The sequence below is a fragment of the Grammomys surdaster genome, unplaced genomic scaffold, assembly GCF_004785775.1.
Source record: "Grammomys surdaster isolate TR1022 unplaced genomic scaffold, NIH_TR_1.0 129, whole genome shotgun sequence".
Taxonomy (NCBI): Eukaryota; Metazoa; Chordata; class Mammalia; order Rodentia; family Muridae; genus Grammomys; species Grammomys surdaster.
The window spans coordinates 21,186,381-21,201,353 of record NW_021604587.1 but is presented as its reverse complement, the minus strand read 5'-3'; the positions used below and the strand labels follow the sequence as shown (position 1 = coordinate 21,201,353).

Sequence of the window (14,973 nt, the reverse complement as noted above, 5' to 3'; positions counted from 1 at the left end):
GGGAATGGTGTCTTCCAGACACAAAAGAGCAGCTGCATATATAAGGACTCACAGTGATTCTAACAGCACAAGCCCCATGCAGACCAAATGTCAAAATAGAGAGGCAACGGGTAAGTTCTACCCATAGTCAATGAACTACCTGGGAGAGGGAAGTCAGCATTCTTTAAAAATGTTGTCCCTGAGCTGTATAGATAGTTCAGTCAGTAAAACACTTGCCATATAAGTATAAGGACCCAAGTTTTATTCTCAGAACCCACATAAAAAGTCAGGTGTGGCCAGGTAGAAGGCTGAGGCAGGTAGATCTCAATGAATTCAGGGTCAGCATGATCTACAAAGCAAGACCCCAACCCCCAACTCCCCAACAAAGTAATCCCTGGTAAGTTGAACACACCCAGGAATATATAGGTAGCACAAATAGACTTGATGGGTTTTTGAAAAAAAGGAAGAGAACACACAGGTGAACAGGAAGGTATGGCAGGCAGTGAACATGATCAAAAGCCAGTGTGTGGAACTCCCCAAGAATTAATACATCCCCACCCCATTTTGAGAAAGAGTTTATGCAGCCTCAGCTAACCTAGAACTCCCTATGTAGTCTAGGCTGGCCTTAAAATTCAGAGATACACAAGACTCTGTTTCCTGAATGCTGGGATTAAAGGCATGTATAACTATGTCCATAAAAATGAACATTCTTTTTTTTTAAAATTAATTAATTTATTTAATGTATATGGGTACACTATTGATATCTTCAGACACACCAGCAGAGGGCATCGGATTCCATTACAGACGGTTGTGAGGCACCATGGGGTGGCTAGGAATTGAACTCAGGATCTTTGGAAGAGCAGCGAGTGCTCTAACTACTGAGCCATCTCTCCAGCCCCCCAAATAAAATTTTTTAAAGTGTCAGCTTAAATATTTTTTAAAGCTGTTAACTATATTTTTACACTTTGATTAAATTTAAATATTTTTTCTTCTTGTTTCTTAAGAATGTTTATTTTGGGGGCTGGAGAGATGGCTCAGTAGTTAGAGCACTGACTGCTCTTCCAGAGGTCCTGAGTTCAATTCCTAGCACCCACATGGTGGCTCACAACCATCTGTAATGGGATCCGATGCCCTCTTCTGGTGTGTTTGAAGAAAGTGACAGTGTACTCAAATAAATAAATCTTAAAAAAAAAAATTATTTTTAAGTAAAATTAAAATAATTTTCTCTCTTTAAGTCCTGTTTACTTTTCTAGGTGTGTTAAGTGTTTTGCTTGCATTTATGTATGTGTATCATATGTATGTCTAGTGCCCTCAGAAGCCAGAAAAGGGAGCCAAATCCTCTGGAACTGGAGTTATGGAAGAAGAGTTCATGTATACTTATACAGGAGCTACCACAGGAATTCCAGGTCAATCACTGAAACCTTTGTACCTCTGGCCTTTTTATAGTAAACACCATATACAGCATATGGATTAAAATCCTATAAACTAGGCATGATGGCAAATGTAAATTATTCCAGTACCCCAGAGACTAAGGTAGCCAAATATTGAATTCAAAGTTAGCTTGGACCACACAGCAGAAAAAGAGTGAAATTTTTTACCTGGAAGTTTAAGCTTTCGACAGCAAGAATTACAGTGATGTTTGGCTCTGAAGTTTTTTATTGCATCTTCTCCTAGATTGGCAGGGCCAAAAACCATGTCACAGGATCTGAAGAATTAGCGAGTAAAGAAAGGAGTTTAAGTTTAAAGAAGTGGAAATGTGGAGTTTAAAATAGCAAATTATGCCACAACAAAACAGTTAAATCTTATTACCTGTTTTCTTCAGCTTTTATCACAGATGGGTCAGTCAAGTTTTCTCCTACACCTTTAAATATATACATAAAATAGACAAATAATATGTATTATGCAAACGATATAAACATTTATGCTCACATAATAAAAAGGTTTGGAGAGATTTTATAGCATCATTCTTAATCACAATGTTAATAAAACTGCACCAACCTCTCATTAAGCCAATTTAGAAGCCCACTGACAAGTGAGAACAGCAACAGCTCTGGCTATAGGAGCAAAACTAAAACTGAAGGTCTACCAATGCAGACATACAGCATGGACCTCCATACTACAAAGTTATCCAACAACTCAGACTCAGTGTGAAACTTAAGGGTAGTAGTAGTACAGTATCTGCCTAAGGAGTGAAAACTACATGCGATGAAACTACACGTGAGGGAGGAATAGGTAGAAAGAACCTGAACAAGCCCTTGTTTTAGCTTTTTACCATTAGGTGGGTCGGCTCACACCTTTAATACTAGCACTCCTGAAGGAGAGGAAGGAGGATATGTGAGTTTGAGTTTTTAGATCAGCCTGGTCTGTGTAATGAGTTCCATGTCAGCCAAGGATACAAGGATACACTCCAAGTCTGTCTCAAAAACCAAAGAACTAGGGCAGGGGAAAGAGTCTGAACTTTTTCTCTTGGCAAAAGCAGCTACCATGCAAGATGTCCAACTACCTAAAATCATCCTACCATAGGAAACCCCTAAATTTTAGTCACATTGATAGGTAGTGAATGGAGATCTAAGATATTTAATTCCAAATAAACTACCCAATGTCTTCAGCAATTCAAACCCTCAGAAAGGACAATAGAGATAGATGGGTTATCCCCATTACAGTCTGTCTAAACTCTGGAAGCGTGGGGCTCAGAGTATAAGAGCACTTACTCCTTTTCCCAGCATCCACGTGGAGGCTCACAACTGCCTAGAACTCCAGGGGTTATTCTAAGAACTGCAGTTCCAGGGAATCTGCTGTCCTCTTTTGACCTCCTTGGGTTTCTGGAAGCCATGAGTTAAGCAGTTGCTGTTTTAAGCTACTAATTTATTTTTGGATAGTTTAGTGAAAGATAATATAAAACAAAAAACAAAGACACTCATTACTGCTTTGGTAAAAAATTATTTTTATACCTGTGAAATACTAAAAGCTGGACGTCTAAGTGTATTGTAACAGATTTCACACAAACATGTATCATCCTATTAAGATAGCCAGGCTAGGTGTGGTGACACATCCCTTTAGTTAAGGAACTTGGGAGACTCAGATGGGAAAGTCACAAGTACCAGGCCAGTTTGGGATGCATAGTAAAACTATACCTTAATAAAAGGAAAGACAACCAATCTCATTATCCAAAACCCCAGTGACTATACTTTTATGATTGTAAATGAGTCATTTTATACTTCCTATCAGCCTAAGACTTTAACTTAGCAGATATCTGTATATCATGTGTAATATACAAATAGGTGAGAACTCAACACATAACTTCACCTCAGTAATTCAATTAGTAATAGATTTACCTTGTAAGTCAAGGACCAGTAACTCCCCTCTGGTATATTCATAGGTCCAGTGGCTAAAGGCTAGCATGATCTCTTCTAGAGTGTTCGTTGGAATGATTTCATCACCGTTATTATTGTTGTATTTTCTAAATTCACCAGTCATGCACTCTTCTACAGCAAACCACTGTCCTGCTGAATGGCAGTACAGCAGGAAAACTTCAAGGAACCTTACAAAAAAGTCAGATATCGCCAGGGGTTATTAGTGAAACTCTAACTGATTAGCAGCATGTATAATAAATACACAACAGCAATAATGAGTGCCAATAATTACTACTATCTAAATAATACTAAGTCCCACCAAATGTACACATTTACCTTGGAGAATATGGTATGGACTTGGGTTTCATCTGATTAAAGGCAAAGGTGAGCTTCTGTGCTGCTCTTTGTTGTTGTATTTCCTACAGAAATGGGGAAGGCCTTGTCAGTATGTAAATAAGATTTCATCGGGTTTACTCACACCTCCAAAGTTAAAATATGAAACTCAGATTATAGCTTACAGTCACAAGCTCACTGACACTTACTCTGAGACAGAGATGTAGAACTGTATCTTCTTTATAAATGCTTGACCATGTATTTATCACCTCAGGGAGAAATGACTTAATGATATAAAGATGCCCTGATTTCAGGATATCGTGCTCTGACCAGGTACATAGCACTTTGACTGCTCTTCGTAAACCACCTCCCATTTCCTCTTTACTTAAAAACTCAATTTTGGCACAGAGGCCTAGCTGAGACCAAGAAGACATGCTGTTATTCAGTATACTGGGAGAACTCTCCTCCAGACGATACACTGTGACGGGCTCACCTGTAACACAAATGAACAGTTTAAGAACAAATCATAACTTTAAAAATGACAAAGGAGAGTAAGATTTTTTAAGTATCTATGGTTAATATTAAACAAGGAATAAAACCCCCAAAGTTGCAATTTTACAAGTGGTGATAGAAATAAAAATACACTTCCTTTGAAAGGGATGTGACTAACTGGATAAAAATGCTTATTGGACAAACCCGAGGAGACCAGTGCATGGGCAACTGTAACCCAGTGCTGTGTGGAGCTCTAGGCTTTGCTTGCTGTCAGCCTAGTTCCAGGTGCAATGAGAAACAAGGCACTGAGTAACAGAGCAGGACAACCGACGTTCTCCTCCGGTGGCTGTGTACGCACCATCACACCTTATGCATACATATTCCTTTTATTTTTTTTTTTAATATCGATGAACATATGTTTAAAGACAAGCATTTTTCAGATTGTAGCATGTAAAGACAACCTGTGTGGGGGAGCACACATACACATACATAGGCAAGTGACAGAAGGAACCTCACGGCTAGACTATTTACTATGTATTCCTCAGCAGGCACCCATCCACATTATATTTTGGAGCATGGTCTTTAATTGGCCCTGAGCCCAGTGCCAGAAAATTACAGAGTGTCAGAAATGACAAGACATACTGGTGCACCTGGCTTCTTCACAGTGTTTTGGGAATGAACTCATCTGCTTACTGACTGGCTCATCTTCCTAGTTCTTGAGGATAAACTTTTAGGAAGCAAGTCAAACAGTTCCGAGGTAAATGTTAGACTGCTGATTAGAGCCACCTGTCTCACACACCCTATAATGTCAACTTTCCAGGTTTTGAAATAGAACAAAGAATGGTTTCTAATGCTCTCCCGTATTTTAGCACACTGTCCTTCTCATAGGCTAAGAAGGTGCACAAAGCAGTATTTCTTCACAGGAATCCTCCTCATTCTGTCCTGACCCATGTTCTTTAAGATTAGAGACCAGTGATGGTTTATGATTTTGGGATTTACCTCGTGGAGGTACAGGAACGAAGGGAATACTCTGTGACAATCTCATCAGGTTATTTCTTTCCACAGCTGCATTGAAATGAGAGACAAATGATGAAATCTCTAATACCTCAAAGATCAGTAAATTTTATTTTCAGTATCACTGACCTGAATAATAGTAATTTGTATCCAAAACGGGCTTAAATGGAGAAGCAAGACCTAAAATTGTAAATAAATCAGACTTTAAAAAGCACCCGTGCAGCATAAATTTATGCTCAGATATTCTCAAATAATAATCTTAAATTTCTTTCATAGCCTATCCTATCAGGGGAAAAAAAAAGAAAGAAAGATAGCAAAAAACTACTATGATATGTCACATTTCACTGAGGTAAATAAAACAGTAGCCACTGTGGTGCAAACATCTGGGAAGAAGCACATGTTCCTCCACTCTCCGACTTGGCATGAACCGCACTCTCACACCTGCCACTTGAAAAGAAAAATTGTTCTGTTTTTTACCCTTTGGGTTTGGGGACAATAACCACCTAACTATTTTAGGCGTTATAACGTGAGAAGTGAGCTGGGATAGAAGGATACCCCAGATCCCCTTCTCTACAGCTAAATTTTATGTATGTATTTATTGAGGATTTTACTTTTAATCTTAGGGAGAAGAGATGGGGGAACAATAGATCTGTGAGGTACTAAGTTCTAGAATATAAACAAGAAGGAAATCTGCTCTTTCAGAATAAAAGCCAACAATTTTAACACTGCAATAATATAAAGAGATATAGTATATACAGACACCTATACATGTGCATCATGAAGACTACAGCGGAGGATAACTTAAGGCTACCTGGTTAATAAGGGCAGAGGGAGAGAAACAGCAATCTGCAAGGCAGTGGAGTTTTAGGGAAACATTTACAAGAATATCTGAAGTGCTAAAGTACATGCTACATTTGAGAAACCCCAGGCAGTTTAGTATGAATGACTACGTACAATTAGAATAGTTTGTGGAGCTATTTGAACATCACCCACTGACAGTCGTCCACAGTATCTATTTCTATGGGTCTGTGGCATTACACAGATGACTTTACAGTGATCTGAATATGCAACCAAGATTGCAAATTAACGAGCAAGAGCATAAGCATACCTGAAGGAGGTGAAGCTACAGAAGCAGGCAATATCAAATTGTGAAGAGCCTAATATGTCATGCAAAGAAAGGACACTGCATTTTACTGAATGACAATGGGAAAAATGTAAAGCAGAGGAGTGGCAAGATCAAATCTTTTAGGAGAAATTATTTTGGTGGTAGAAGATAGACTAGCAGTAAATTACAGGAAGAAAGCCAGTATGGAGTAACTATTCTGAAAAACCTATCTGGCGGGTAGTAACTACTGAATATGAACATATGCATAAGCTATGACCCAGCAATTCCACCCCAGGCATATAACCATGAAAAGCAAATTTATGTTTACCAAACAACATAAACAAGAATGCTCACAGCAACAGAAAGGATAATGATTACGCACTGGAAGCTGCTGAACTGTCCATCAAATAGAATGGATAAATTCAATATATTCCAACAAGGAAATACTATGAAATACTAACAATCCACAAACTACACTAATACAGTAATAGTGATGAATCTCACAACAGTTACGTCTGCATGACTCCATTTTTGTTGTACCACAAACCCACATAAAGTAAGCCACTGTGTTATTTACAATGGAGGCCACAGCCAGAGCTTAGAGTATTAACAGTACAGGTTTGGGTGCTGGTAAGTGGGGAGTGGTAACAGAAAAGTGGTCATAACAATTTACAGGTGGGTCATGTGTCTGTAAAATATCTATATTAAAGACGAGGGAAGTCTTCCACCTTCCCTTGCTTTTGCAAACTTTAAGTCTAACATATCTTATCTATAATAATATGATAAATGCTTTAATTATGACCTTTAATTTTCATATTAAATCTACTACACGGACTCACCATTTAATGTTCCTCCTTCAGATGGCCTAAAGAAATATAAAAATAATATTAGCTGTGCAACAACCTTAGTTTTGACTATCATTTAATTTGTAGTTTATAAGGTTATAATAATTATTTAATGAAATGTAATTAAAGGAATACAGATGTTCAAATCTGTTTGAACACTTGCCAGTCCCCCACTCCATATACAGACACATATATCTTTACATGTATCCATGCTACCAACAACTTGTACCTCCACTATATGGCTACCATAAATATTATTTTGGTGCTAAATTGATGGCAACTAGATCTTAGTAATATAATATTTTTATTTCATAGCTTGGTATTTGTAAAGACTCATTCCAGTACTGTGACAAGGTCAGGAAATTATTTTCTATGATTCCAACAGACTGACTGGAAAGACTTAGGCATCATCATTTTGTGAGATTCAATTTCCAATATGCAATCCATTCATTTATAACAAGTCTTGGTTCCAAAAGGAAGTTCTTTGAATCCTAAGGATCCCTGTGCAAATGAGACAGGTATAATGAAAAAGGGAGTGGGGTGTGACCAGGACGAACTCTAGGCTGAGTCCTGCCAACACACAGCTTTGAGCCTCATTTGAGACATCACAAACTAGATCCAAAAGGACTCTGAAAATAGAGAGCCACCACGGTCTCTTCCCAATTCCATGCTACCAACATGAAGAGTCCCACTGGCCCTGAAGGTTCTCTTTACTTTAGTAAGGGAAAGGTTTTCTTGTAAGTAGCATGGATCCAGCATTATCCCCTTTCTAGATGCTGATGAGCCAATCTTCTCTGTACTTAACTCAATCCCCAGCACCAAATTAACTTGTATTCTGTGTCTATTTCCTAAGGCGTTGGTTATAGCTGCCTTACAAATGACATTAAGAGATGGAACACACAAACAGAGCTGCCTATTTATGTCAACACCGTTTACTTTTCTCTATGTTCATACTTCTTCAGATTCACAAAGAGGAGACACTGAAATACATACTGTGTGAAACTGGCCATTCTTCCCCAGTAGTACTTATCAGTTTTTTTACTCTTCTGGTTCTGGATTTGTTAGATAATTTCAGTACTCAAGCTTTCTAAAGTATTCTGTGTATTACTGCTCAAATCAAGGTATTTTCCACACACAGTAACGTTTGGTTAGAATGATTGATAAATATATTAATATTAACCAAGTACAAACTAAAGACACCACACAGGTTTTTCACCAAAGTTAGTTAAGAGAAAACTGAAATAAGATAAATTTGTGTAACTATATAGGGAGATTATAATAAAGTTCCTCCAATTTCATGTCTGCAAAGATGAGAAATGCTACATCTTAAAAGGAGTATTAAAGAGGAAAGACAAACAAGAACAAAGACAGTATTCATTAACTCAGATACTTTTCAGGTCATTAAGACTTACATTTCTCTGTTTGATGGTCTATTTCGTAACCAATCCTTTAGTCAAAAAACAAACAGAAAAACAAATATAGATGAAACAGTTCTATAGAATCAATGTTAACTAGTTAACATTTGTTCTTAATATGAGAACTTAATATGAAGTCCTTGTTTCATAGTCCCATGAAGCGGAATAAGCAAATTCAGGCATGTTATTTTCTACAATAGTTGTGTGTGTGTGTCTCTTTGAGCACCCACGTGGGTGTCTTCCTCTGTTCCATGCTTTTGCATAGGTGCTGGTTATCCAAACCCAGGTCCCGAGGCTTGCCCTTTACCTAACTCACTCATCTCCCTAGCCTCCAGAATCTCTAGTTCTTCAGATTCTTTTCTTAAGATGACATTATTAGTCTCCCAGCATGTCTCTGATTTTACAAGTAATTTGTGCTTCTTGCCAAAAGAATACAAAAATATAAGCAGAAAACCTAAAATCACATCAACTAAATACCAATAAAGTGATGAAAAGATAAGCATTAACATGCTGCAGCCGTTTCATATACCAATTCATGTGGTCTCTCTTCGGCAAACTTAGTAGTCATGTTTCTAGACATATTTAACTTCCCTAGACTGGAATTCATATTTTCTAAATTTAAATTTTCATATAGTTCATCAATTTAGAAAATCCCAACTTATTCACATTTCTTCAAATTCTCGACTTTCCTACAGCCAATCAGATGTACTGCCTTGGTCTTTTATTCTTTTCTATCAAGATGTACTTTCTTCTGTTTGCATTCTGGCTCTGCTTAGTAATGCTCTTTAGATTGCCTCACCTGTTCTTGCCAAAATCTCACTGGGTAGCCAGGTTGATCTGATATCTGCTATGTAGTAAGGCTGTCCTTAAGCAGGCTCCCTCTTTTCTCTGTCCCCAGGGACTAGGATTACAGGCATGTGCTCTACACCCATGCAATACTTGTATTATCTTTTCGGTTTTGTGAGACAGGGTCTAATGGTGTAGCCCTGGCTGTTCTGGGACTTGCTTTGTAGACCAGGCTGATCTTGAACTCCCAGAGATCCACCAGCCTCTGCTTTGTGAGTGCTGAAATTAAAGATGTGTCACTAAGCTTGGTATTTTTCTTATTTTTCTATGTATTTTTCAAATTTCTGATATTTCTGAATAGTATCTTTTCCTTATCTAATGTTTTAATCACTTTAAACACAATTTATTATTTACCATCAGTTATACTACTTTTAATTAATAGAGGTTGAATAGTCTCAGAAAAAGAAATAATGAGACTTTAGTGCAATATTGTACAATTCAAATTTACAATAGACTCCTAGAGAGCAGGATGTGTCACTGTGAAAGTCTACCAACAATTCCATTTCCAAACATTTAAAAATAAAATATGGGTTTTTGTTTTGCTTTTTAAGACATGGACTCACGATCTAATCCAGGCTGGCTTCAAATTTGAGATCTTCTGCCTCAACCTATGGATTATTGAGATTACAGTTCTGGGATTGCAGATGTGTACCAAAGATGCAGTGCTTTAGTAAAACAACTGACTTTAAGTTACCATTCTATTGATTATATTGTATGAATGCTAATTTCTAGATTCTTATCTGCCTTCACCTAAGCTATCTGTCTTTTTTGTCCATCTAGTTTTAAGCAAAGTTTATGAAGCTGGGCGGTGGTGGCGCACGCCTTTAATCCCAGCACTTGGGAGGCAGAGGCAGGCGGATCTCTGAGTTCGAGGCTAGCCTGGTCTACAGAGTGAGTTCCAGGACAGCCAGGGCTACACAGAGAAACCTTGTCTCGAAAAAAAACCAAAAAAAAAAAAACCAAAAAAAAAAAAGAAAAGTTTATGAAAATAAAACAACACAGGTGGCGTAGAATGAATTAATATAATTAGCTTCGGTTTAATAGGTCTTGCTTTTCTTCTGTGTAAAATTTCTGACTACTCATGGCAGGAAGTGAGTTTTCTCTAAGTGCCACCAGGTACTGAGGTCAGTTTTCTAAGAAAGACCTTGATCTAATTGCCCATAAAATATTAACTAGCACTTTAGATATTCATTAGTAAGTGTATGTACTTCTCAACATGCAATTTAATTGAAATGTACAAACCGGTAACAAAGCTGCTTTAGAATCTACTTCTGGAGAGTCTTCCGTTGATGCTCTTCTACTACAGCTTTCTGCTACAAGAAATTAAAAAGACATAGTTGAACAACTAGAGTATTCACTAATAAAACAAAGTGTTTCTAGGTAGAGTATAACCTTCATAAAATTTCTTCTCAGGAGTTATTAGAAGCCTATAAATCCTTCAAGCTACAAATCTCATTCTAATCATTCTATTTATTGTGAAAACCAAGTAAGAAACAAAACATAATTTAAAAGCAGGGCAATATGATGCCCAGGTTGTCTCCATCTGAAAGATGACCTTTCTACCTCTGTCACTTGAGTAACCCTAACTATAGTTTCTGACACTGTACAAGGTTTGTTTAGGTTTTGTTTTATTAACGTTAAGCTTGGAGAAGCTCCATGAAGGACACAGGATGATGATAATGAGGATGATAATTATTACTATCTCTCTTTCTCCTTCTTCTCCTCGTCCTTTTTCCTTCTTCACATCACCATCACCATCACCATCACCATCACCATCATCTTACACAGTGTTCTACTTTGTCGCCCTGGGTAGCCTGGGATCTGATATGTAGAACACTTACCTACAGCTTACACAGATCCACCTGACTGCCGTCTTATCATTAAAAATTTAAAATTAATTAAGATTCTCTGGTTTGGAATCACATACAACTGTAAACCCCCATGTGGGTTCTGAGAATCAAACCCGGATCCTCCGAAGAGCAGCCCGTCACTGCTCAGCCATCTCATCCCAACTATTCCTTGACCTTGATGATAATAAGTGTCACAATGTTCCTTCCACTCTTGACTTAAAATAATACCCTGTTGTCACAGGTTTTTTTTTTTTCCCCCTTTTTCTTTCTTTTAATCTCAGGTGAACATTAAAATGTGAAGTATTTTTGGTAAGGTCAAGAAAATTAAAAGTCTCAGAAAAAAATTCTACACCAAGTGTACAAGGTAAAGTCAGCTATGGTGGTGCACACCTTCAATTCCAGCACTAAAGAGGGTTAGGCACAGTGACTACCTTGAGGTCAAGGGCCATAATAAAACCCTACAAAAAACAAGAATAAAGTAAAAATAGTAGGTTAAAATATATTACAAAATGCTGGACAAAACTTTTTCAGTAACTTGACAACAAAAGAATATTTAGTTGAATAGAGACTTTAGGATGCTGATTTGACTAAACTGGTGACATGGCTGCACTGGGAGGAAACGGTGAAGGTGGACATACTTGTGTGTTATGTGTTCAATCCGGAAACAGTGGGAAAGAGAGTTCAGTTTCCACTTAGTTAAGAAAGCTAAGAGCCGGGCATGGTGGGGCACATCTTTAATCTCAGCTTTCAGGAGACAGAGGCAGGTAAATTGCTGTTGAGTGTGAGGTTAGCCTGGTCTAGATCTGAGTCCTGGGACAGCCAGGGTTATATTGGAAGATCCTGTCTCACACACAAACAAACAACAAACTAAGAGATGTGACCTAAAACTGAAACAAGAGGATTGAGCAATATTTTTGTGTTACTTTTAGAAATAAAACACACACTATCTAAAATACTATCCGACAGTCTCACTTTTTCCTTGACAATTGCTTCTATCTTTACTGGCCTTATTTACAGGACTAGACTATAAAATACAAACAGGTAGGTACAACTTCTGTCTTATTTCTCATCTTAGTTCTCAATATACCATGATAAAATGTGACTTGTGTTAAGTTTTTACAGATAACTTTTATTGTAATTAAAGAACTCCATTCATACATTACTAAGTAAGATTTATTCATGAACACATGGCTCAATTTCATCAAATACCTTTACTGCACCTATGAAAATGACATGATATTTAGGCTTGAACATGCTGTTATCATGTACTGTAGTAAATTACATACTATTTATTACTAAGGTGCTTAGCAAATATACACTTAAAGCTTTGTATGCTTGCTAACAGAATTCATAATAAGGTCAAATACTCACCTTGTTCTGAGTGAAGAGAAGTAGAAGTCTTATGACACTCACTATATCCAGCAGCACCCACATGCTTCAAAGTGTTTTCAGGAGTATCATTCTGTATAGATTATATGTGCACATAAATTTTAAAAGCAACTGAATTCAATGTACTTTATTCTACTTGATCATTAAAAGGTATGTAACAGATCTGGTTACTTCAGTGTGAAACTCACAAACTACTTGAAACTACCAACTCATCTGGATGAATCCTTTTTATATTAATATAAATTCTCAAGATGTTTGGGAAAATATAGAAAAGTTGGGAAAAACTGAAACCAAAACTATTATTACTTGATAAAGCAGAAGTAGATGCTAGTGTGGCTTACTGCGTACTATTCAGTGGGAACTATTTGTTAAACCCTAACTTCTCTTTAAATCTGTTCTGATATAATATTTCAATCCCTTTGAAAGGTTCCTTATGTTTCATATTATTCACACATTTAAGAGGCCTGATGCCTTTTTGGCTTAATAATTACTTCGGTGAATGTGATAACACATACCTGCAATCCCAGTTCTTGGGAGGTAAGGCAGATAAGGAGTTAGAAATTAAATTAGCCAAGTACAGGCTACATGAGATTCTCAAAACTACGAAAAGATTTAAAAGAGGTGAGGAGGAACTGTGAGCAAAGAAGAGTCTCTGATTGGCCCACAAAACTTACACTGATTTCCTCCATCTAAAATGTTATGTAAATGTAAACTGAGCTTCTGACTCCCACACACACTAATGATACTAGATATTCAGGCATCTATGAATGCACCATGACCATGTTTTATATATCATCCTGCTGTTTCTCTTTGAAGTGAGAAAATCATACAATTATTTTCAAACTTTATGGTAAATAGAATAGAAACACAAAACCATTGCTTCTCAATTTGCAGATATTTACCAATTAAATTTCTAAATTACAGCATCCACTTACTAGGTATTATGTTCATCATTTTAGTACAATGCTTTAATGAGAATACATGTCATTATAAATACAAATGTTACCATTAATACTAAACTGCATCTGAGCCTGCCTTTTACATGTGGGGTAGTATATAATATGCCTGATAGCAATGAAACAGTTAACTTTGAATCATACGAGGAGGGGATGAATCAAGTTACTCAGTTATTATGTCCCTGGCTATATATTCAGAAAAGAAAAATCTTGTTTCACTGTCTGTCATTTGATCCTTCCTGAAACGTAAGTTCTAGGGACAGAATAAAGCATTTCAAGGTACTCATGATGTAGCTAGCTCTATCACTGTTCTTAAGGCAATTTATGACAGCAATAGATATAAAAACTAATTTTCAGGCATGAAATACTTTTTTTTTTTTTGCCAATCATTCCATATACTCATTAAACATTAGTAAGAATTTATTTAACAATTTATATATGTACATTTTATAAATAGCTTTATAACTTCTAGATTTCAAGTTCTTTGAGAGCTAGGATCATGTTCTAATGAACTTTGAGTCCTGGAAGAAAAGTTAAGATCAGCAATTACTCCATAAAAAAGGAAACAGAGAAAAGCATTTTTTAAAAAGGAAAATGTTAAACATTTTATTTCAGTTAACAAAAATGCAAGCTATTTTAAACTTTCTCATGTTTTTCCCTTTTGAAACTTAACCATTTCAAATATCTTGGGTAATTTTACTGAAGACAATCTTAGCTAACCTACTTTTTATTAAAAAAAAAAAAGGTTTAATTTAGAAGAAATGATCATAAAAGTGAAATTATATTTAATTGTGTTGTTATAAAGTGTCTACTTACAGACAACAGTTCTCTTATTTTGTTTGATGTTTCTTTAAACCTCTGTAAATCCATACTATCTCTGTGTCCTTAACAGGGGAAAAGAAAAAAAAAAAAGGTTGCAATGAAAACTTTTTCTTCCCTATTAAATGAAGTACAATCTTAGAAACAAATGATTTACATTGATCTTTCAAGTAATTTTCAGGCTCTGCAAACTTTCATCTTGTTTTGTTTTTAATAGTCATACTGAAAATAGCTATCAAGAAGATATCCAACAACAAACAACAAAGATCTCCTCTTGAGAATCCCATACAAGTAAATCTTGGAATTAAAAGGGAGTATTTTTACTCAGACTGAGCTGGTGTACACCTGCAATCTCAGCACTTGTGGGTGGAGGCAGGACCACACAAGCCTAAGGGAAACTTGGAAATGTTATTCAATTCTCCACATAAGCTAACAATAAACATTAAGTATGTCTGCTACTCAGATAGCATGCCAGGTTGGCCTTAATATGGATATTTTACACAGTCTTATCAACATGTTCTCTAGCTAATCACTCCAATGTTCACAACTTGGTGTAAATCTGCAGGATGGGAAAGCT

General features: G+C 36.6%; 1 protein-coding gene across 3 annotated transcripts in view; it reads right to left on the bottom strand.

Annotated features, from left to right (window-relative positions):
* Trpm7 (transient receptor potential cation channel subfamily M member 7) overlaps positions 1-14,973 on the bottom strand; it is an 81,480-nt gene that overhangs the window by 1,917 nt on the left and 64,590 nt on the right. For 2 of the 3 annotated variants that reach the window (XM_028756112.1, XM_028756132.1), the window contains 12 exons: positions 14,394-14,461; positions 12,604-12,694; positions 10,625-10,695; positions 8,534-8,568; positions 7,116-7,141; positions 5,301-5,351; positions 5,157-5,222; positions 3,875-4,158; positions 3,669-3,751; positions 3,315-3,520; positions 1,789-1,840; positions 1,578-1,684 (listed from right to left, as the gene is read on the bottom strand). In XM_028756112.1, the coding sequence (XP_028611945.1) occupies positions 1,578-1,684; positions 1,789-1,840; positions 3,315-3,520; positions 3,669-3,751; positions 3,875-4,158; positions 5,157-5,222; positions 5,301-5,351; positions 7,116-7,141; positions 8,534-8,568; positions 10,625-10,695; positions 12,604-12,694; positions 14,394-14,461 (1,140 nt within the window). The remainder of the gene's footprint in view (positions 1-1,577; positions 1,685-1,788; positions 1,841-3,314; positions 3,521-3,668; positions 3,752-3,874; positions 4,159-5,156; positions 5,223-5,300; positions 5,352-7,115; positions 7,142-8,533; positions 8,569-10,624; positions 10,696-12,603; positions 12,695-14,393; positions 14,462-14,973) is intronic. The other variant, XM_028756122.1, reaches the window with a different exon arrangement.